At 40.8% G+C, this 23056-nt stretch overlaps 3 protein-coding genes across 4 annotated transcripts; 1 reads left to right on the top strand and 2 right to left on the bottom strand.

The window, feature by feature from the left end:
* Positions 1 to 6549: 6549 nt before the first annotated feature.
* LOC135488009 (tyrosine--tRNA ligase, cytoplasmic-like) lies at positions 6550 to 13447 on the bottom strand. Of its 2 annotated transcripts, none has more exons than XM_064772366.1 (13): positions 13380 to 13447; positions 12809 to 12885; positions 12522 to 12668; positions 11865 to 12040; positions 11450 to 11660; positions 11121 to 11172; positions 10735 to 10917; positions 10377 to 10462; positions 9970 to 10105; positions 9691 to 9782; positions 9287 to 9480; positions 8801 to 8936; positions 6550 to 8540 (listed from the first exon to the last, which is right to left on the bottom strand). In XM_064772366.1, the coding sequence occupies exons 2-13, from the start codon at positions 12878 to 12880 to the stop codon at positions 8430 to 8432; spliced, it is 1596 nt and encodes a 531-aa protein (XP_064628436.1). In that variant the 5' UTR covers positions 12881 to 12885; positions 13380 to 13447; the 3' UTR covers positions 6550 to 8429. The 2 variants fall into 2 exon arrangements, with proteins under 2 accessions (XP_064628436.1, XP_064628437.1); XM_064772367.1 differs by having other exon boundaries at positions 13292 to 13381.
* A 532-nt stretch (positions 13448 to 13979) lies between these two features.
* Positions 13980 to 16027, bottom strand: LOC135488151 (uncharacterized). Its single transcript, XM_064772624.1, has 2 exons — positions 15824 to 16027; positions 13980 to 15481 (listed from the first exon to the last, which is right to left on the bottom strand). The coding sequence occupies exon 2, from the start codon at positions 15158 to 15160 to the stop codon at positions 14306 to 14308; it is 855 nt and encodes a 284-aa protein (XP_064628694.1). The 5' UTR covers positions 15161 to 15481; positions 15824 to 16027; the 3' UTR covers positions 13980 to 14305.
* A 175-nt stretch (positions 16028 to 16202) lies between these two features.
* Positions 16203 to 21603, top strand: LOC135487624 (tumor susceptibility gene 101 protein-like). Its single transcript, XM_064771606.1, has 11 exons — positions 16203 to 16334; positions 16612 to 16697; positions 17016 to 17100; positions 17413 to 17478; positions 17813 to 17976; positions 18233 to 18380; positions 18582 to 18830; positions 19105 to 19229; positions 19525 to 19751; positions 20068 to 20170; positions 20514 to 21603. Exons 2-11 carry the CDS (start codon positions 16653 to 16655, stop codon positions 20607 to 20609), a joined length of 1308 nt encoding a protein of 435 aa, XP_064627676.1. The 5' UTR covers positions 16203 to 16334; positions 16612 to 16652; the 3' UTR covers positions 20610 to 21603.
* Positions 21604 to 23056: the final 1453 nt, after the last annotated feature.

Genomic DNA, 23056 nt, shown 5'->3' with positions numbered 1-23056 from the left:
TCCAGTAAATATAGCATAAATGACATTGTTCCAATGTGCCATGTTTATGGAAACACTATTCTTAGTTTGTCGTTATCCTACCGTTGATGCATCGTCACTCCCATATAATTCTGGGCTGCTGTACATTTCGTATAACTTTGTCTTGAAAACTGCAACAAAAGTTTTGTATATTCGTTATACATGTATATGTTCAGAGATAATAGGCGAAGCAGACTCGGAGGGAGTCGTTCTCCACAAAACACCCTTATTTGGCCAATGGTATGTCCTGAAAAGCTCTCTAGGCCAGTGATTTTGGAGTATGATATACATGTACCTAAAAACGGTAAATGCAGCTGAGTCCATGTATAGTACTGCAATTAACTATTCACTTGCAGGTGTATAGTACTGCAAAGAACATTCAGTATACTGTAAAGACCAACTGAATTTATCAACAGATTGGAAGTGACTGTCCAGCGAACGCAAAGAAGAAGTTTTAAAAACACACCAGTGCATGACAAGCCTTCCTTTCCGGACGTGTTGATCGCCGCCATAATGGTGCGGAGTGCGCCATCATCCTCGTTTTCAATGTTTTCGCCCAGCTCGCATTCAATCATGCGTCTGAAGTCGGAGCAATCAATCATACCAATCACGCCATCCTGATCGTACGCCTCGATATTTAGTTTCTTCTCGAGAGCATTGGATGCACAGGCGGCCTTGAATTCGTCCAGGGTGATTTCGGCATCGCCTGAAAAGGTTAATAGGAGGTTCGAAACTGTTGTCAAAATAACTTGTTCTGGCCTACTCAAATCCTGACAGAATAGGAGATTTCTCGTTGACAAGACGCTTTGATATGTCGCCTATAACCATCAGAAAATTTTAAGTCTACCATTCGTCATAATTGTACCAACAAGCTGCCCTATTTGGACAATTATTGAAGATTATGCATTGGTGAGATCGCGTGCACGAAGATAATTACTTGTGCATCGGTTTATTTAGTTTCTTTAACTTTTTTCCTTTTTTACATATACTGCCAGCCCTTTTCTAGTTATTTTCAAAGAAAAACCATCAGGTCTCATTATATGTTAATGATACAATGGATAACCTGGAGATAAAGATAGTGGCGAGATGACATCATAGTCGGTAGCTTTTTTGGTTATCACAAGGGGTCCATATGGGTAGAAGCATACTCACTCGGTATGTGGTACTTCTTCCCGAGGCCAATGAATGCTTGTTCATGGTCAGCTTTGGAAAGTTTACCATTCTTATCCCCCATTGCATCTAAATTATTAAAAGTTTTTTCGGCCCCTGAAAAAAAGAAAGTGATATAATATGCATATATATATATGTATACGTCAAATCATTACACAGGGTAAACCATACGTCACGTTCATTGTCACGAAATACTGGTATAGCTATATAGGGGGCGTTTCTCTTACCTTTTGTCAGCATTTCGGACCTGGAGCAATATTCTTGACCCATGCAGTAACTCATGGGTAACGAGCGTGTCGCGCACTTGGCAACCATTATCTCTGCCGTGGTTTGATGATTTTAATAATATCAGCGATTTAAAGAACAACATTTCTTCCGCAAAATGTTTTAAACACTTTGTTTTGATGATATAAAGTCACTGTGATTGAAACCCTGCCGAGCTTGATAGTTTTAGGGTCCAATGATTGAAGGATCACTACGCGTGTAAAGGGATTTGTGGACGCATGAAGAATCACCACGCGTGTGAAGTTAGATGTACGCGAAGGATCACTACACGTGTGAAGTGAGATGTGGACGCATTAAGAATCACCACGCGTGTGAAGTTAGATGTACGCGAAGGATCACTATACGCGTGTGAAGTTAGATGCACGCGAAGGATCACTACGCGTGTGAAGGGAGATCTGCACAGCATTAAAAACGAAGTTAATTCTTTCGAAATTTATTTCGTCATTCTCCAAGCATCCACATATGTAAGCATCGTTGCTAAGGACGTCTGTAAACTCTTTTTACCGACAAGGCGAAATCAGTAATTAGAAAGTGCCAGAACTGAAGACCGGGAGACTGATTTTTTGGGGGTGTATGGATTGCACCCATCGGGACGTGTTACCTGGGAATATTACGTTATACAGGCTACTTACTCTCAAGATCACTTTTGATAGCACCTTGGATGGTTTCACGGATGTTGTCAACAGTCTTAGGCTGCAATGAAGACAAAAAAATGAAGAACTACCGAAGACAATGACAGCGTTATAAATGATCATGACAGCAGCTGCCATAGTGGGTACCATTTCGCCGAGCGTAGTGTTCTTCTCCAGACTGTGGTGATTGACATATACAGTGTGTCACTTCTCAAAACCGAGTCCGAGGCATCATCATTTCGGCTCAAGCTTGAAATCCTAAGCAACTTCTTCAAATTGAAGTGAATGCCAATTTCAAGAGTGGGAGTCTATTCTCCGGAACCGACTCTAGAGTTCCACTCTTGCAATTGACATTCACTTTTTAAAAGAGTTCTAAGTGCTTTAGATTTTAAGCGGGTCTGGCCGAAATGGTGGAGCCTGTGGTCAATCTATAACCATCCCTTCAGCTCATCCTTATCCGTGATGAAGAGAGTTGGTATGCCTCTATTGGAAAAATTCGAACACAAAAAGTGTTGAAAAAACTTACCATTTCGGACGAAGGATGTTTTTTACTGGGAAGGACGGTTGATACCTCCGTTCACGAGAAAATTCTGGGATGTGCGACAAGACTTCAGGCCTGGGACCTTTTATTTTGTGATGTCCCCGCCCACTCGTCAGTTACGCAAATACATGTAATTGTAATTTGTAATCAACTCGGTTGGTCACTTCGATAGAAAGGGGTTTGCCCATTCATGTCCCCGAAAAAGCCGGCAAAGGGTGGTTAATTCTATCAAGTTTTTTTGAAAAGGTATGTGCACGAAGGCACTTCAAGGTTTATTTTTTAAGTTTTGCTGAGCATTTAACAAAAAAAGAACCACTTTGGCGAGTGCAGTAGGTACACTCCTAACGCAGTAGGCCGGCCTCGTCCCTCACCATAACGAGATTGATTATACCAATGACTATCTATGACGAGACCGGTCAACAGACAATGTATATCCTTGCATACAAATGTGTAGACGCTATTTTAGCCGGTTTTGATGCGTCTTTTTTAAAATAGGCCTACTACACGTGATATAGGCCTTTTGTACAGGCTGAATAGCTTCGAAAGTATTTGATATAATGAAATCTCTTCAAACAATTTCATGTATATATATATGCCTCAATGTTCATGGATGGATGAATTTGTAAGCAGGCATAGGCCTATTTGAATTTCTCGTAGCATTGTAATATTTCAAAAACTGGCAGGAAATGTCGAACCGAGTTTGGCTCTTTATCTCAATTGTGATCCCGAGAAGTCACAATCAGAAGACACTCAGCAGTCGCTTATATGAGAGTGGTCTCGAGTCTTCATCTCCTCCCAGCCTTTTCCTTCCACAGGCATGAAAAGGACCTTGACAAGGCAGTTTGTAGATAAGTGGTAAGTGTAGGCTGAATTTACTTAAGCTGGGGCAGGGAGTTGGGGCCACGACGGTCGTCACATTCGGGTTAAAGAGTGGATCACGGCGGGACACCGCATGTCAACAACATTCGTTGTGACAGCCGTGTATGATGTAATAGTTTAGGCCGGGTCTATTTGGCAAGCCGCTCGCCGAACAGACATCTTTTTCATCTTGGCCTGTTTGGAGAGCCGCTTGCCAAACAGCACTAAAAAGCCACCCTGTTCGGCCAGCCGGGCTTGCCAAACAGGTAAAAAATCTACCCTGTTTGGCGAGCTGGAGACTTTACTTTAATATTAATGAGTTCGGCTCTCCATTCAGGACAAGAAAAAGTCGCTGTTTGGTAAGCCGGGCTTGCCAAGTAGTCACTTCCAATAGTTTATATGTCGATAACTCCACCCCAACTGACTCCACTCATCAATATACATGTACTGTACATGTAAAATTATCTTATGTACATTACATGTAAAATAATCGTATGAGGGTGTCAGTTGGGCTGAGTTTTGATCTTCATGTTCCTGTACTTTGATGGGACTTGGTTCATCTACTTGCAGAACTTCCATGAGCAGGGGAAAGATGCCTACCATATCCATAAATCCATCACTGAACCCAATCGTCCAAAGTTGTTTCAGGACGCCAATGCAGACACGATGCTTCAACATCTCCGTGAGTCTCAATGCAAGACGTATCTACCGGATTCTCTTTATAGCCTTAACGGCGGTATTTCTCGTCATTGTCTGTTTCCGAAGCAATGGTAGCTCTGACAGGTTAAAGTGGAGGAATGTCCTCCCAAAGATGCGATACGTCATCAACCCTGGCCCATGCGAGATAGAAAGTAAACTAGTGGTGTTGGTTTTATCAGATCCGGGAGCCCATCATAAAAGAGACGTGATTAGGAGAACTTGGGCATCTTATTCCAAAACTGGTGTGTGGCCAGCATTCAACAGGGGTTCAAAGAATGTGCACGTTGAGGTGTTTTTCATTCTCGGCTATTACAAGAATGAAACATTGAAAAATCAATTCAAAGTTTTTCAAGAAAGCGAAACTCACAAAGACATCATTCAAGCAAATTTCATTGATACTTTGGAAAATGAGGCGAAGAAAATTCTACTAGTGTACCTATGGACATCGGAACAATGCCAAGACGTCAATTTCATTCTGATAATCACTGACAACTCATTTCCAAATATTCCTGCCATTTCACATTATCTCGAAAAGAAACCCATCAAGGATGATGAAATTTTGGTAAATAAAGTTGAAGGAATCTCAACCAATAACAGAATTTTTCAATTTCGAAAGATGCCATTTTACGTAAAGAGAGATGGGTTTATTTTTACGCCCAGGCTTGCTGCGGCACTGTATAGAACCTCCAAGAATGTAAAGCAACACCAAAAAGCTGACTTTTTCTCAATGGGGGTACTTCCAGAAATTCTTGGGCAGATGAAGAAACGAACGACTGTCAAGTTATTAGACAGGGGAGAGAAGTTTCAGAAATACGCGTATTTGCCAAAAGATGATAAAGTGTGTCATTTAATCAAGAAGAAAGTATTTGTCATGACGAATATGACGCCTGGTAATTTGATAAAATTATGGAAGGACTTGAAGAACCCCAAGATACGAACAATCTGCAAGGCGAATTAGGGGGCAGGGGTTGTGTCCTCGTCAGTCGTAAGATCGGCCAAACTATCCGATTCTAATGACCAGCCGTTTATTGGTAATTTCATCCATTATTACACTTGTAAATGACGCTCTCCGATACAGTTTAGTCCCAGGACCTCCATTGTGCGTATTACTATTAGATCTATATGAAATCATGAACCTGATGATAAAAAGCTGACAAGCATGAACAAAAGCCATTTTAATTGCTTCTGACTAACTAACGATTTAATGTGCTTTCAAGGCCGAACCGGGCAAGAACTTGCCCGATATGTTGATTGACATAAGGGTTTGTTTGTCACAGATGAGATGGGCCTTAATCAGACGACCTTGGGGATCTTGCCTGTCTGATCTTGCACTGTATGTATTCGGTACCATAGGCATAGACCTCCCGTCCAGCAGATAAATACATATTTATAAGAATCAGAGTGTTGTTCTGCATGCAAGAATTATTCATTTTCCCAAGAATTAACTGAGACCAAGAAACTGAACAGCGTATTACTCAGTACTAGATGCCAAATTCTGACAATAGGGGGCTTTTAAAGGCTACATCAGCGTCTGATCAAATGGCCATTGCTCCTGTTGGTTGGACAATGCTTGATTTTTGTCACAAAATGTTTGACAAATTAAGTATCAAGCCAACCAGGAAAACCCCTCAGACATGCAGGTATACCCATTATCATGCCCTAGCATGGCGCAGGATTTCAAACATCTATTTGCTTTATGTGTGGGAGTTGAGAACTAAATGAGGCACTTGATTATTATATCTTCAATTAGAGTAAGAATAACAGCTAGTAACTGGGCTTTCTGAAGTTCCAAATTCTAGTCTGTATTATGCAAGTATCAATTCGTGTCTTGTACCCCCCCCCCCTCCTCATGGGTACGACACCTTATCACCCTATAACGACATCTTGAGGCTCAAGCATCACCCTTTTTTCACCAATGCAACTTTTTCTTTCGTCAAGACATCACCATCAACAATATATCAGTTATCACCGTCATATAAAGTAACCAAACTAATTTTACTGGGTAAGGCTGTATGTTCGACAAGACATCGACACATTAGCATCCTTATTCTTTCCAGCTTCGCCAAATTTTCACTAAAGGAAAAATAAATACTACTCGAGCATCGGCAAAGATTAGTGGTGATAGCTTAACTACCCTTGAGGGGGGGGGGGGGGGACAAGAAACGAATTGATACTTGCATTAATTCTTGCCGATACTGACACCATTTTAAAGCTGATATCATTCATGATAAATGTCAGTGTAAACACTAACTCAAGGTGTTGACTAATAGGGGTCGAACTGAAACGTCTAATTTTTGTGACACACCCGATGTGCAACATTAAAAGAAAACAACACTGAAGCATACATGTAATAAGTTAGCTTTATTCAACTATCATAGATTTTATAGCAAAGAACTGATATGAGTGGCATGAAAGGATGAGAGTTGCCCAAGCTCTTGCCAGCCTAGGATAAATGAGAAGTACAGCGTATCTGGGTAGGTGAACTCTGCATAAAAGAAAGCCCAACATTGAGTCTCCAAGCATTTAGGGAGACCTCTATGATCAATTTGAGAAACCACAAGTACAACATACATGTATATATGGGCACAATGCACTACTTGATCCATTTAACGACAAAAGGTTTTTTAATGGTTTCATACGGATAACAGTTGAACAAAGTGTATTCTTCCGTGTGAAATATCTAAGTCAGAAGTACAATGTATCTAAGAACACTCACTTCACTAAATGCATTTCCAAGAACTAGAACTATGAATTTGCTTGGCAGCAAATTGAATGGTCCCCACTAATTAGGGTTGAGGGAGGTGTGAAGATGTACAATGGAAGTTGTGAGGTAGGGAGGCACCTGGGTAGAAGAGCAAAGAAGGTAGTTGCTTTGTGGGATTAAATCAAGTACTTCTGTATTTTGGAGTTGTCCATAGGACTAACATAGTAGCAGCATCTGGTTTTCCTCAGAATTGGCTAGTGGTGGTGGTTTTCATGGCAGGCACAACTGCTTTGGTCCATGTAGGAATAATTGAGTTGTCATTTGAAAAGGTATGCCGTGTCATGAAAATTGAAGATACAGTCAACCTTGCCAAAGTTGAACTTGCATATGCCGAGATCTGATTACGCTGAAGCAAATTTCATGCTTTTCTTTTGAATAATCATCACCTAAGTAGACTTTGTGTAAGTCGAAGAAAAATCTATGGTCCCAATAGGTTCGACTAAGGTGAGGTCTACTGTACTACGTTTTGTTTTGAGATGACAATTCAATTAAATCCTTTTTTATACTTTTGATAGAATATGAATAACTAAGATACAAGAGATTACTAGAAATTTAATTGAAATTTGCTTGTCAGCAAATTTGATAGCCCCCACGGGCCCACACAGTACACGTATGGAGGATTGAAGTCTATTCCGTTTCGCGGATGATCTATTTCCGGACAAACACGCTCGCGCTTTCTCAAAATCACACGCTCAATAACATTTAAACAACACCCTAACCTTTTCAGATGGGCAGGATGGATCATCGATAAGCATTTAAGGCTATTCCTTTATTTTATTCCTACATTCAACCGTCGTTCTTTGCTCAAAATACTCGACAGCTCGCCACTTCGGGGGATCCCCCACTTCGGCAAAGAGATACCGCCGCCATGATGCATGAGGATATGACGTCACCATTACGGGGCGGAGCTCATGCTAGTGTACGTGTGATTGCATGGATTGACAGAATCGTGCCGGAGATTTGAAAGCAAATCAGAAAATCGGCGCATAAAAACGCTTCAAAAGCATCAAAATGAACCCAAATTTCGAAAAGTCTTTGGTGACGTTGAATGGTTGGGGTTATGTTTGGTGGTATACGGAAGAAAGATTTTTGGTTTATTTAGGTGTTTTAGAGAACACTCACAATAATGTTTGTGGGTGAACAGATAGAAGAATGTAGAACTTCCAGCAATCTCAATATGGTCCCCAGACTGTGGGTCTGGGGCCCATAACAAGCAATATGAAGTGAATCACCGCCAATCATTTGTCGCCAACCCCACATGAAATGGAGTAGAGCGCAAGTAGTGGTATAGTATGTGACATGACCAGGCCACTGCAAAGACGGTCCCAGTAGTATATGACACTTGAGTAATAGTCCTATTAAAGACAAAAATGACGGGCAATTTGAAATTAGCACAATAACGAATGTCTAAAATGTTACAGACAGACTTGAATCAAGCCCTTCATATCTCGACTGTGGTGTCCTATTTTATAGGTGCTCCCTTTAGCGACTTGCATGTGATCTTTCCTAATTTCGTCATCATTTGGTTGTCTTTCCATTGGGCCTCGCATTCTGCATTTATTTTTAGGTCCGACTGAAAGAATGAATTGCATCATATAACTGTTGTCTTACCGGTAATACAAAGCAATCAGGAAATGATTGAGAACCTAGATACTGCATCGACCATATTTTGTATCTTCTTTTTCAAAGTTATCGAATTCTCTCACTGAAAACCCAGACACGCTTGAAGTGATCTTATCCTCGCCTTGTGACTTCGCTCTAACATTCAAACAACCCACAAAAACCGACTTTTCGAGAATGTTTGCTTGGCAGGAAAAGATCCCTATAACTCACCTGAATTGTCTCCCATACTTTTTTCTTGGGTTTTAATTCGCCTTCAGATTTACCGTCATATCCTTCAAAAAACACCTTGGTGCCAACTTGGCTATCTGTGGGCACATCCAGGGGCTCTACAGCCCGAGGCTCATCCCTATAAAATGGGATGAATAGATGTTTCATGAGGACAAACGATCAGTAGGTTGTGGTTAGAGTGCCGGGCTTATAATCAAGAGGTTGTGGACTGACTGTTTCATCACTGTGTTCTTGGGCAAGACACCTAATCCCACACTACTTCTCTCAACCCTCGAGGATACATTGGTACCAGTCTTGCCTGAGAAGTTAATCTGTGATGGACGAGCACATCATCCCATTGGAATCATATTCCCCCATGGCTAATGCTACAGAAACTGGGATAACCTCTAATGAGCCTTCAGCCCAACAGACTTAAAAGTGGGTCACCAGTTTTCTGGTGACAGGAGAAGTTTGCTGTGTAATACTTACATGGAAGCACACATCAACATGGCTTTTGATTCAATCCCTCTCATTTTCTGCGGCTTGAGATTACATAAGAATACTCCTAATCTTCCCTGGAGATCCTCCATTGGAACTAACCCGGCCAGACCACTCACGACTGTTCTTGGCGCCTCCTCCCCTAGGTCAACTTCTTCAACATATAGAGAGTCCGCGTCTGGATGCTGAAGAAAGGAAGAAAAGATCTGAGAAGGTATTCACAAGCCAGGTGAACTCAAAGAGGGCAAATATAATGAACCAAGCACGACTTGCACAAGAGCAGTTGCCATTCCACAAGAGCCAAGTCTGTCAATGGAAATCATCTCTTGTTTGAGGTGTTCTCTTAGAGAGTACTACAGGGCTGACAACCAAATTACTTCCAGAAATGAAATTACCTTTTTGACAGAAATGATTTTTCCTATCCGCAGATCTAAGGCAGCGGGTGACAATTCTTCACTGGCTGAGCTTGGCTGTGCCTTTGGCCCCTCTGAAATAGTAGAAAGTTTTTAAGTGAGCCTAATGAATCTGGAAGCATGGAATCCGAGTAGGATATTGATCTCTCGCACATTTTTCAGCCATTTTTTGTTCCACAATACATTTTTTTGTCATGTGACATTAAACGATGCGTTAATTGCGTCACAAAAATGGCTCCCAAACTTAAATAAATCACTTACTCTGCTTAACTGGTGGAGGATAGGCTTGCTGAGTTAACTTCCTCATCTCGGGGGTAGTGAAGGCCTGTCTAACAGGTTCCATTAGTATGTTAAGGTACTTCGTCACAGCATTTTTCAGGTCTCCAGGATGAATAAGCTAAATGAAAAAGGAAGCATTTAATTACCAGATTTCTGAAGATACATTGTCTTCTGATAGTTGATATCCCTTATTTGGGCTTATTTGACTGTGAAAACATCATGTTAGCATCAGCCTTTTACTTTTAACTTATCCCCAGAGATTTAACTTTGGAGCAGATGTTTTAAGGTGCTTCTTAATAGAAGCAAAACAGGACGCAGCAAAGGCTTAGAAAAATTGCCAATCACATAAATCTTAAGAGGAATAACTTAGCAGCCTACGATGCTCTCACCTCTTTAGCAAAGGCGGCTTCTAGTTCCTCAAACGTTTTGTAAGCAGCATCACCACCAAATTCAGGAGATCTCTCGATAACGAATTCTGGAGAACAATACGAAGTGAAGCAATACGTTCAGAAACCGATGACTTTTGTGCATTGCAGTCATTTTGAGAAATTCAGCATTCTATTTTTTTCTGTGCACAATACGAGGGCACATAACTGTCGACAACGACTGATTTTTTCGCTGGCATTTTCAATAATTTGAAACTGATGCCACGTAGAGCAATGCTTTTGATTTCAGTTGATAATGTTAACTATCATACTCTATGATTATTAGATTGATACTCAATTCTAACCTGTAAGTATATCTTACCCTCATCCTTGGCTAGTGGCAACAGGACATACTTGACGAATGATAAGACACCATTGTCCTTGATATTGCCGGGCTCACAGAATGCCTTCTTCAACTTCTTCTTAACCTGGGCCGCACTGTCTAACAAATCAATTTTGGATTCATCATCTGAGGAGCTCATTTTTGTTCCAGTGAGCCCAGGGACTGCAATATGAAAGAGACAATGTTGTTTTAAGGACAATGGAACAGTACAAGATAAATTGAACAAGTCTCAAACAAACCAATGCAACTCTGATGTACTCAAATATCAACTGGATTCCAATTACTACAAGTTAATATACGGTAGCTGTTCTTCACCAAGGTAAGAGACATACAGCCCCCCCCCCAACTGTCAATAATTCACCTACCCATGGGATTCATTAGATGAATTCTCTTTTTGTAGCCCAACTGTGGAAGGTACTGGAAGGTGACAAAGGGGAAAGTTAAGGAACGTCAGAAAATCACGTATCTAAAAGCATGTGCATTCATACTGCATAACGGAATATACTTGTTTTACATGTATCATTATCACTGAATGAGATATAAAGATTTTCAATCTACTGCCATCAATTTCAAAAGAACAAATGACATGAAAGATTATGTACTGCCCTCTATTATCATCAACAGAAATGTGCCAGAGGGATGTGAGCTTTTGTACATCTAGAACATTACAAAAACAAAACCTTTGTAAACGTACCTTTTCAGCAAATGTGAAGATCTTCCTCTGGTCCACACCACCAAATTGTGCATCCACTTTTAAGTACTCTTCATCCAGAGCCTGGAGACCAGGATAAAGCATGCCACTAAGTAGAGGATGATCAACTTGCTTCACAACCTCAGCTCCAGCTTTCTTGGCATCGTGATCCGTCACCATTGAGGATAGTCTGTAAACGTCTAAAGTATACTCTCTGAAAGAAAGAAAAAACAAGATTAGGAATAGGAGTGTCATATGTCATATGTCTAATACGATATACTTTGAGAATCCCACCACATTATCCCTAGCCTGAAGTTGATTTGACGAAGCAGCTGAACTAGGACTGAAGGAGTCATTTTAGCAGATCAGCTGCCCAGTAACCCACTGATATATGAACCTGCTACATCCTCACACTTACTTGCTTAGCTGATAATCGGTTCCTCTGACAAACTTTAACTTCTCCAGTGGAACTCCAATAGAAGTCAACATAGCTTTGATGATATTTTCATAATATTCAACTCGAAGGCCCAGGAGTGACCAGGGTGCCTTCATGTTGTCCAGGTAAGCATGAAGATCAGCAAAGAGAATTGTCACCTAAGAAAGAGTAGATTTCTATGGTTAACTTTTTCATTGTCCCTTCATGCCTACTGACTTGACCAGAACCAAGGATAGACTGGATCTAACCTATCCTTGCTGGTCCAGGGCAGCACTGATCTTGCATCGTCATTGACAACTGCAGCTTGAAAACTAACACAAAAATCATTTTTCCTACCTCCACTTCATTGAGACATTTTTTGCCAAATTTTCCTGAATAAAGATCTCTGGAGAATCCGGGAATGACAAGCAAATTTTCCACCTTTTTCCAGCAGACAGCTAAACAAGACTGCCATGACTTTATCTTCCAAGTTTGTCTGCCAGTCAAATGAAGCATGAAATAGCATTGCTTCCTTGGTTTTGGAATACATCTTACCCCTAAAAATAAACCTGACCAGTTCCATGAGAAATCAGGAGAATGATATTGTATACGAGTCACTTCAGCAGTTAAGACTCACCACCACAAAAGGCCAAATCTTACCTCACAGCCAGCTTTTAGAAAGTCAGCTACTTTGGACATAGGCACAAAATAGGCCACATGAGGCTTGCCTGTTGTTGCTGTTCCCCAGTAAACCTTCACATCCTGTGTCTTCAAGGCCTCAAGAAGGCGATCTTCACCAATGATTTCCTGGAACATGAGGAAATTTGAAAATGAAAGTGGCCGTAAACTGCCAATTTTTTTTCGCTTATTTGTTTTCATTATTTGCCAAAAAAAGGAAAACTTTAGGATCTCTAAAATTTTTTTGGCAATCCTACCAGTAGACATACCTGAAGGTTTCTTTTTATTAGCTGCAACTTCTCCTCGGGAGTGACAGGCTGGGTTTTTCCATTCTCGGCCATTGTATCTGAAAATATAAGAATAAAAAAAAGATGATAGGATATTTGAAAATAGGACCTAGAATCAAGGAGTTAAAAGGTAGAAGAGGAGAAAGAATCCATACGGTGACGGTAGGCGGGTAACGTAAACGTCTTCTGTCCAAGCGCCTCTTAACCTCTAGGGCAGTCTGGGCTCTAGCTCTAGTCAGCAGATTTCTTGCCCCCCCCCTCAAACACAGACTACAGAGCAAAAAAAACACCATAGACACAACAAAGAACAAGTCAATGGTATGTGACCACTCAGTCCTCAGTTTGCAGCTGGTTGCTGGGGCTTTCTTCAACCCATGAAATAGAGACCTAAACCTTTTTTGGGACACACCCTGTAGACTGGTAGTCCCCGACCTGTGTACTTTCGAATTCCGACATACAACTAACCTCTAAACGATCTCCCCACAGATGTCCCCTTGTAATGTTAGGATAGTATAAATGATTGCGTATGTATACGTCTTTAAAGCAAAGTTACCTCAGATATCGAAAAAATCTGTAATAATATCTCACTGCAAATTTCTGAAGTTTGCATCAGAAAAACCGGAAGCACGTGTCATTGTTGTCGCAAACGCATATCGCTCCGTTCTCCTCTTACCGCTAACCTCTCCGCGATCAAGACTGTCTTCGTTGCCGAATTGGTGCCCGAGTTTTTAGTCCTTCCCACTTTGCGGGGGGGGGGGTAGTCCCGCCAATTGTCATCCTTAGGAAATCAAGAATTAATGTCCCCTTCTCTGGCCAGCTCTGCACACAGGTGTACAGAACCGAAGAAGCTACCAATTTCGTCTCATAGGCCAGTTGTCCAATTACCCAGATGATTATCATCCCTCACCTCTCATCACATGATTGTCTTGGTGTCTCCAAGAATTGGACAGGGAAGGAGGGGCAAGATGGGGGTAATTTAAAACACACAACAGTCTCAAACAAACCCCTGTTGTGTGGATAAGAAGAATAAAAGAAGATTGCCTCCTCCAGTTAACTGTACATAATCTAGAGCCCCTTCTGATCAACAAGACAAAGGCAAGAATGGCTGCAGAGATAGACTAACTAAACTGATGTTGATTAATGAAAGGTTTAAACGAATTTATTTATCATAATTAAACATTCCATGATATAATGTGACTGACACTAACAACAGCTCATACATTCTGACCCAAGGACATCTGAAAACACCAAACCATTCATAAGCCCCAAATACACACATTGGAAGAGGAGATAATACATTTAGTAGCAGAAGTGGGCCTAATATATACCAGTATCATGCAAACACTTGAGATTCAACATCCATTTTCAAATATAATATTTTAAGTAGAAAACACCACACAGGACCTCTGACAGACTATTTCATGCACATGTACATGTACAACATGGCCAGCCATGATAATAAAAATTAATGTCATGGTTTTAAAAGAAATTTTTTTGGTCATTCTGGCACTCAAACGGCACTATTTCTACCCACCAGCTATTGGGGTAGAGGTACTTCTGAATCTCAAAACTTTCTCTTGGCACCGGCAAGTCTAGGCCCATGAATTTTCCCTTCTTAAGAGGCGGTTCCATTAGAATCCTAGGAAATGTCTCATGTTGCCAGTTCCAGAATTTAATCCACGATCCAATTCTACGGTACATGAGCCAACCAAGTTTATTCGACCAGTCCTTGAAAAGCACCAATCGAGCTTTCGCATGGCCAAAGTCTATTGTATACTGGCCAAAGTGTGGGTCATAGTGCAAGATCATATCCAAGTCTAGGAAATCCTTGAAAAACAGATCGTTGTCTATATGTTTTAAGTCTCGTTCCAGGAGGCAGAAGTCAGCAGTATGGTCCCATGGAATAGCATCACCCTTTCGAAGCATTCCCCACAGACTACCGTAACAAAGGCAATGCGTCACTCTATGTTTTTCCAAAACTGAATCAATACCTTTCAGAAGTTTGACCATGTCTGTACGTTCCTGTGCCGACATTGTGCACTTCAGGCGATTTAGATCAGTATTCATATGATTTGGTTGGTTAAATTTGAACAGTTCAGTAAGTCCTGGGGACAGTGTAAAGGTCCGCCCCCATGTTGCAACATAAACAAAACCCACGGGCAGCATCACAAACACTAGGATAAACACAACAAATTTCACGAGTTTCTTATAGATTGACCTCAGTTGAGGGAATGTTAAATGTGGCTTCTTTGTGACCAAATCTGCAGCGGCATGCACTGAACATGAATGGCTTACTGGTATACGAATCAGTTTTTTCTTGTACACTCTACCCATTCTGGAAGAATAAGCTGGCACATCTATCAAAATAGGCAACGAGAGTAGGCCTCCCTTAGCCTTACAATGTCTGCTTAACTGATTTCTGATCTCATATCAGAACTTTAGGGAATCATAGAGGTGTCGCAATTCCTCTTGTGATGCCCACCAGGTATTAGTTGTGCAGCCCCCACACCAGAGTACCAACAAGGAACAATCCATGAAATTCGCGCATGAAACATATCAACATTAAATTGATGAGTTCATCTTGGTTTGGTTATACCAACCATGAAAAATGCAGCAGACATCTCATTCTCAGGTCATCAAGCTTGAACAGTCTTGCTGAAAAAGAAAAAAGAATTTAGTTTTCACAGGACTGGCAATCCTGACCAGTGATGTGTGTTGATTCTGGCAGGGGGAAGTGTTGTCTCAATGTCTGATCCTCAGTCATGACCTACCTTGCAACATTTTGCCTGTCCTTAGCTGCTGCTGCAGTCTGCCAAGAGGAATGCACGCATGACCGATTTCTGACCTGCCTCACCTACTGGTTTGCAGGTTTTGAGACCACCAGTGACAGGCTTTACAAGTGACAGTGTCGGAGTCAGAGTCTGAGAGTGTGACTGCGATGAGTCTTTTTTCTTTTCAAATTTTGTAATCCTTTGGCAAATTATGTCAGCTACACACCTCATGCATAGATGTGGTCCTTATCTAGACACACCAAAGTTATCTCTTCACAAGATAATTTACCAATATATACAATAATTCTTCAACTTGATTCCGTGATTCAGTTAAAATCGATACTTATCCTCAGAATTTTGACATTTTCTGAAATTTGCCAGAAGTATTACAACTGACTCTAAACATCTAAACATCGATGAGGGTTTTTTCTATATAGCAGTATTTTTGCTGTTTTAACGCATTTTTCTGTGTTCATTTTTCAATTTTAACACATTCACTCAATATTGAAAACATATATGCGTTAATTAGCAAGTAATCATTAAGAAACTAATTTATTACCTATTCACATAAACTCATCAATATTTTGATACGCATGCGCACTTTGGAATGCGGAAACGAAAGTCATTCTTCAGAAAAGTGTTGAAATTTCATCGATTTTATCAATAAACTACGATCATACGCAAAACGAGTTGATCAGCACTCGGTCTGCTTTAGGATCTGTGAACTGTTAGAAGTTGTAAGTATTTGTCATTTCGAACTACACAAATGAATATGTCTATGTGGATGATGTTGATGATTTTTTATTGATTCAGATAGTTGAAGGTTTTCTCCTGGTCCTGTTGACAGTTGCAGAAGCTAAGCAATGTGAATGTTCACTGCCGTATAGCGGGGACGTTTGGCTTTTAGGTGTATGCATGATATGACGTCCAGTAAGGTTTCAGTTCATCAAAATAAAGACCAGCAGGGGCGCATGCAGAAGAAGAAGACTCACTTGTGGGTTGTTTATTTTTCAGGTTCATGCCACAGGTTGACTGACTGAAATTTTTGATGCACCATGTCTTATTCCTTTGAAAATCAGATTCGCCACTTGATACCTAAGGTAAAGTTCATTGCTAGACTAAGAGTAAGACACATGAAATTCATAATTCTGGACAACGGCTTAGTAAGTTAGTGCTTACTGCTTGTTCTCTTATTTCGAAAGGAACATTCCATTCAATTATTTTTGATGCTGTGAGAGACTGCAGTAAAGATAGATGATTCCTAGGCCGGCTGCCATGTTTTTTTGCCACAGCGATTTGATCTGGGTGGCTGATTGTGACGCAAGTTCTCACCTGTCTCACGTCTCAGAATTTGCAATACAACTTGACTGACATTGATTCTTATATCTAATGTAAAATTATTGTGCTTTCCTTTTCAGTACAAGCACTATGATACTGTGAGACGCGATATCTGTAGTCTGATTGATCAGTACTCTGATCTTCGCCCAAAGGCGGACTTTTTTGGTGCGTAACTGCCAGAACTTTTACTTAATTTTGGTGTAGCGCAGTACATGTATATGCGTATACAATTGGAACAATACGATTCTGTTAGTTCATGTTGCAGTTTACAGACCTAAGCGATTTGAAACCAATCTTCAAGAATGAATGAAACTAGAATTGCTGAGGAAAGAAAAACGTTTTACTAACTGATGAAAGTAAACCCACTCATGAGTAAGTTCTTCTTGCATGTCTTGCTGGAAATGAAATTGAATGGGAAAGCTCTCAATTTCATGAATAATTTTTTTTTCAAAATTAACAACTTCTGTCTGTTTTCAGTTTTCAATGATGGGCAAAGAAGAGAACTAATCTGTTTGGAGGGGACCATCCCTGTGCCATACAAAGGTAATATTTCAAAGGAGATCAGTGGTTAAATTGCTGTGCTCGTAATTAGGAGGTTCTTGGCTCTAAAGGGTTGCAACTGTTGGCCTCTGTGTCCTTGAGCAAAACATTCAAAAACCTACATTGTTTTGTCCTTTGTCTTTCATCAAATGAACAATACATAGGGATGCAGTATACATTGCCTATCCACACCCTATACATTTTGTGCCAGTTACAAAAACATGTACCACACCAGGTTTGATGCTAGCAGCAACTGTCTGTGCCGTCCAAATCATCCCAAACCTCCCAGGCATAAGAGTCTTGGGCTTGTCGTTAAATCTTTCTGCTCTTTCTTTAGGGAATATTTACAATATCCCAATATGTGTGTGGCTGCTGGAGACTCAGCCTTACAATCCACCAATGGCCTTTGTCAAACCAACCAGTACCATGCAAATCAAGCCTGGCAAACATGTTGACTCGAATGGGCGAGTCTATTTGCCCTATCTTCATGAATGGAAGCATGTAAGTACAGGCCACCCTGATATACATAGTGTTTATGCAGCTTGCGTCGTTTTAAATAAAAGTCGACCAAATTTTCATAATTTCATATTGTCAGTGATTATTGCTCAATCTGGGGCCTGGCGATTTGCTACCTGATTTGGTGTTGGTCAAGTAATTAAGAAGTGGTGTGATGATCATCATAATATAGCTCTATGCCTGCTGTGCCATTTCTATTGTTACTTGAAAATAATTCTGTCTTTTCTCCATTATTTTCCAGCCATCTTCAGACCTGTTTGGACTGGTGCAGATTATGATTATAGTGTTTGGTGAAGAGTGTCCTGTATTTTCTCGAGCTGCTGCCCTGCCGGCCCGTCCTCCCTATCCTGGGGCACATACTGGTTCACACACCCCTTATCCGACACCAGGTGTGTTGTGAAGATGAGTGCTGTCAGATCTATTGGATCTATTAAAATCTCACTCATTTGGCAAAACTGTGAACATCATGTTCGGTTTTTCTCACTTCACACATTTTCCTGTATCCCATTTTCAAGGTATCTGTTTTCTGCTCATAGTACAGAATTATATTAGCCTGAAATATTGTCTTACCTATGCTTTTTTTATATCAGGTGGAGGTATGCCCATGCCCGTCCCAAATCCACCAGGGGGTTATCAGCAATCATATCGACCTCCAACCAGTAGCTACCCAGGCTACCCTCCGTCAAGTTATGGCAGTGGAGGTGGCTCATACCCAGGATACCCACCACCACCATCATCATCAGCATCATCAACAGGAGGTTATCCTTACCCAGGCTCGGCCCAACCACCTTATCCTGGATCAGGGGCAGGATATAGATCTCAAGCAGTTACTCAGACATGTAAGTTCCTGGATTAAGGTTCTCCATTTGGCCAATCTAAGAAAAACCTGAAGTCCTGTAAAATCCACAAAATGAAAAATCTATTTCTGGGGGGACATTGTCACTTCCCTCTGCATGGTACAGACCAACTGACTGGGACGGACTGACCAGTGGGTCCCCAACTTCGACAATAATGCATTTTGTTTATTCAAAGTATGAGAATTTCATCCAAGGTACATGTCATTTCAGAAAATGCACTTAAACATTGTAGATAATAAGTTTTAATTTTCCTCAGCTACATCACATGGAAAACTACAGTCCACACCCTCTCTTAGTGAAGATCAAATAAAGGCTTCTTTACTCTCGGCAGTTGAGGACAAAATGCGTAGAAGATTGAAGGACATATTCAGCCAAGCAAAGGTGAACTTTCTATGTCTGCCATAAAGAAGTCAATGCTCGACTATAATCTTCATCATCATCATCCTGCTGATGCATGGGTGCTGTGGTTATTACTGACTGGAACACTTTGCCATACTTGCTAGCGTTGTGAAGAGTTTTCATCTTATCTGTAAGATGGAGTTGCAAATAGTTGTTATTCAAAATGCAGTTATTGTTCATATTTATATAGATTTATTTGGTACTAATTACTTCAGACTTAGCCCTCACATTTCTCTATAAAAGAAGCAGTTCCTATAGCTCTACTTTATTCTACCAGGCTGAGATAGACTCACTGAAAAAGACCCAAGAGGATCTAAACAAAGGGAAAGCAAAGTTAGAAAGTATGGTGCAGCGGTTGGAGAATGAACAATTAGAAGTGGAAAAGAATGTCTCGACTTTGACAACTAAGAATGCTGAGATTCAAGAAGCATTGGAAAGCATGGATAACCAGAAGGAGTTTGATATTGATGAAGCCGTGGTTCCCACAGCTCCTCTTTATAAACAGTGAGTACTAAAAGAAACACTAGTGTCTTTTGTGCCAATTGGTATCAAAAACAGTACAAGAAGTAGAGTAGACAATAGAGTGGTGTCTGCTGAGAGAGGTTCAGCTGTAGTCCTCGAAGAACCATGTTGCAAACTGTGAATGTTGTGACAGAACAGAATTTTACTCTTGCAAGGTGCTGCTATTGGAAACGTCATTGGGTCCTCGACTAGTGATATCACAGGTGGCATCCTCTAAGATGGAAAACATTCTTGCCTTTGGAAGATTATTGAATCACAGAGCTTCATGTGATATACTCTCCCTCTCTCAACATTCCAGATTACTCAACTCATTTGCTGAAGAACAGGCCATAGAAGATACCATTTATTACCTAGGTGAAGCTCTAAGGAAAGAAGTAATAGACATTGATGTGTTCCTTAAAGTAAGTTTTTAGTTAATGGCCATGAAAACTTCTTTGAAGTTTGCCATACTTGAATTGTAACCTCATGGAGCTTACATGTATAGTTGCCAGCACAACTTGGATCAGGTACCTTTAGCTCCGAAATGAATTGGGCAATCCTGTGTTGTGTATCCTTGAGGTGAAATGTATCAGTCTGACGAGTTGAGAGGTGTGTGTCAACAAGAACATTCTTATCTCTATTGACATTGGGTGGTTCCTAATGTTAAGTAGGAGGAAACCAGTAACCCCGAAGGAAACCTACAGCTTCTGCTGGCTGCGTCATTGTTGGTCTTTTCCTAATCTTTGGTCGACTTTTCCTTTGCAGCAAGTGCGTGAATTATCCCGACGACAATTCATGCTCCGTGCCCTAATAACAAAATGCCGACAAAAAGCTGGACTACCTGAAGTTGTCAGTGCATAAGGATAACTCGTAATGTGTAACTGTCGGAAAAAGGACTTTCATGTATATAATGTGCTATATTTGTTTGATAGGACCCATTAATGCCATGCCATGCCATGCCATGCATTCTGTCAGCTATGGGAATATTCTGATAATGTGTTCTCTCTCTGAAGTCTATGGCATCATAAATATTGGAATATTTTATTTGTGCATATGAGGAGGTGCTATTGGGCTGTGTGATGACATTTCACTGCAAACAGCTGCAGTCAATCCTAAAGTAAGGTATCTGCACTGTAAACAATGGTGATTGTAAATGGTCATATTTAGAGGCAGTCATTATCTGCCCTATACCTGTAGATCTGCTATGAGCTGCACTGTCTACTCAGTTGATTGTAGTGCACTAAGCAGCATCTATTTTCATGTGGAACCTGGGGAGAACCTGGAATCTGTAAAACTATTCCTAACCTCAGTGCTCATAAGGATGTATTGGGTGATAGGCCAGATGAATACTGCCTCTAAACTCCTGCCTGTACGTCTCCCCTCAATGAGCACTGTTTAGTTATCTAGTTTTCACAATGAAGTAAAATCATGTAGTTGTGGTATTTTGTTGTCTGTAATCCACGAGGCTGTTTGCTGTCAGCTGTAAACTTCACCTTTTATGTAACGGATAAGTATGTACAATGTAAACTTCATGTGCCAAAAGGGCTTTCACATTTGTGTCAAATTGAAATTTTCGTTGTTCTTTGGTTGTAACATTCTACTGTTCAGGCAAACTCCCTGCAGTTTCTCATTGCATATTCCGTCAATTATGATCCTTGGGAGATGGTGATGTATGAAGATAAGCTTGGAAAGATCACATCGCAGTCAAATTTGATTTCTATTTCATGTAATGTAGCAATGCTGCCCTCATTTAAATTATTTGAACATGACAGCAGTCATGTTTGATGCAAATTGTTCTGTAAATAGTATATTGTTTCGCCTCTGTACATATTCATCAATTAAAAAACAGTTATCACAGAAATCTTGTTTGTCATATGACTATCTATCAGATGAGTTTGGAGGATGACAGTTTTGTAGTTGTTTATATAGCCATTACATATCGTTTTGAAGAGACCAAGCATGGTGGTGTCGCTAAACATTACTTCATTTCTTTGGTCAATGTCACAACCTGGTTGGTGTGGGTCTATATCTCGGGCGAGATTTCTCTGATGCCAATGTCAAAGCCTAGTCAGTGTGGGTCTATACACGCAGGCGACCACTCTGATGTCAATGTCACAACCTGGTTGGTGTGGGTCTATATCTCCGGCGAGATTTCTCTGATGCCAATGTCAAAGCCTAGTCAGTGTGGGTCTATATCGCAGGCGACCACTCTGAGGTCAACGTCACAACCTGGTTGGTGTGGGTCTATATCTCGGGCGAGATTTCTCTGATGCCAATGTCAAAGCCTAGTCAGTGTGGGTCTATATCGCAGGCGACCACTCTGAGGTCAACGTCAAAACCTGGTTGGTGTGGGTCTATATCTCAGGCGAGATTTCTCTGATGCCAATGTCAAAGCCTAGTCAGTGTGGGTCTATATCGCAGGCGACCACTCTGAGGTCAACGTCACAACCTGGTTGGTGTAGGTCTATATCTCAGGCGAGATTTCTCTGATGCCAATGTCAAAGCCTGGTCAGTGTGGGTCTATATCGCAGGCGACCACTCTGAGGTCAACGTCACAACCTGGTTGGTGTAGGTCTATATCTCGGGCGAGATTTCTCTGATGCCAATGTCAAAGCCTGGTCAGTGAGGGTCTATATCGCAGGCGACCACATTGATGTCACAACCTGGGCAGTGTGGGTCACTATCACAGGCAACCACTCTGATGCGCTTGGGTGAGCTATCACCTATTGCTTTGATCCAAGTTTTAATTCCGTTTCTGCCACACAGTGACTCATGAATTTTAGATGCAGTTACGTTCTGGATTAATTTTTTGCTTTGAATTGACTTCATATATTAATTGAAATAATTCGGGAACAACAATTTGGGATTGAAACCTGTCCGTAACAATTAAGCACAGGCCAGGCAAACTTTGCATAATTTATTGATTTCATATTTCAATTTAAACCATCGCAAATAGTTCAGGGAGAAGTTAATTAATTTGATTGCTTTACGACTGTAAAATATTGATTGGAACTATACTTATATGTAATAGGAGGTGAGTGGGGAGCGGACAGCTGGGTAATATTGCCCATAATAATACCAATGGTCCTTCTGAAAAAAAATCACGAATCATGAATTTTGTATGAAATGATATTCTGGATTGATTTGCTGACTACAAATTGAGAAATAATTGGCAACGGACACAAACGTAAGGTAAATATTAATGATTTTATTGTAAGTGCCACAGTCGCAAAGATGATTGGCGCTCGGTTAGTAGAGATTAAGTTTCATTTCAAGCCTGACAACGGAGGTAATACGCTGTTCAATGA

This window comes from Lineus longissimus, chromosome 5 (assembly GCF_910592395.1).
Source record: "Lineus longissimus chromosome 5, tnLinLong1.2, whole genome shotgun sequence".
Lineage (NCBI taxonomy): Eukaryota > Metazoa > Nemertea > Pilidiophora > Heteronemertea > Lineidae > Lineus > Lineus longissimus.
Note: the sequence above shows the minus strand (reverse complement) of the source record. Positions and strands in the feature narration are given on the sequence as shown.

Coding starts and splice junctions, on each gene's coding strand:
- LOC135487624 (XM_064771606.1), top strand. CDS start 16,653: ATGTCTTATTCCTTTGAAAATCAGATTCGCCACTTGATACCTAAG. Junction 17,479..17,812: donor CATCCCTGTGCCATACAAAG/GTAATATTTCAA, acceptor CTCTTTCTTTAG/GGAATATTTACAATATCCCA. Junction 18,381..18,581: donor CACCCCTTATCCGACACCAG/GTGTGTTGTGAA, acceptor TTTTTATATCAG/GTGGAGGTATGCCCATGCCC.
- LOC135488151 (XM_064772624.1), bottom strand. CDS start 15,160: ATGGGTAGAGTGTACAAGAAAAAACTGATTCGTATACCAGTAAGCCAT.
- LOC135488009 (XM_064772366.1), bottom strand. CDS start 12,880: ATGGCCGAGAATGGAAAAACCCAGCCTGTCACTCCCGAGGAGAAGTTG. Junction 12,669..12,808: donor TAATAAAAAGAAACCTTCAG/GTATGTCTACTG, acceptor CTCATGTTCCAG/GAAATCATTGGTGAAGATCG. Junction 10,918..11,120: donor TCATCTAATGAATCCCATGG/GTAGGTGAATTA, acceptor TTCATATTGCAG/TCCCTGGGCTCACTGGAACA.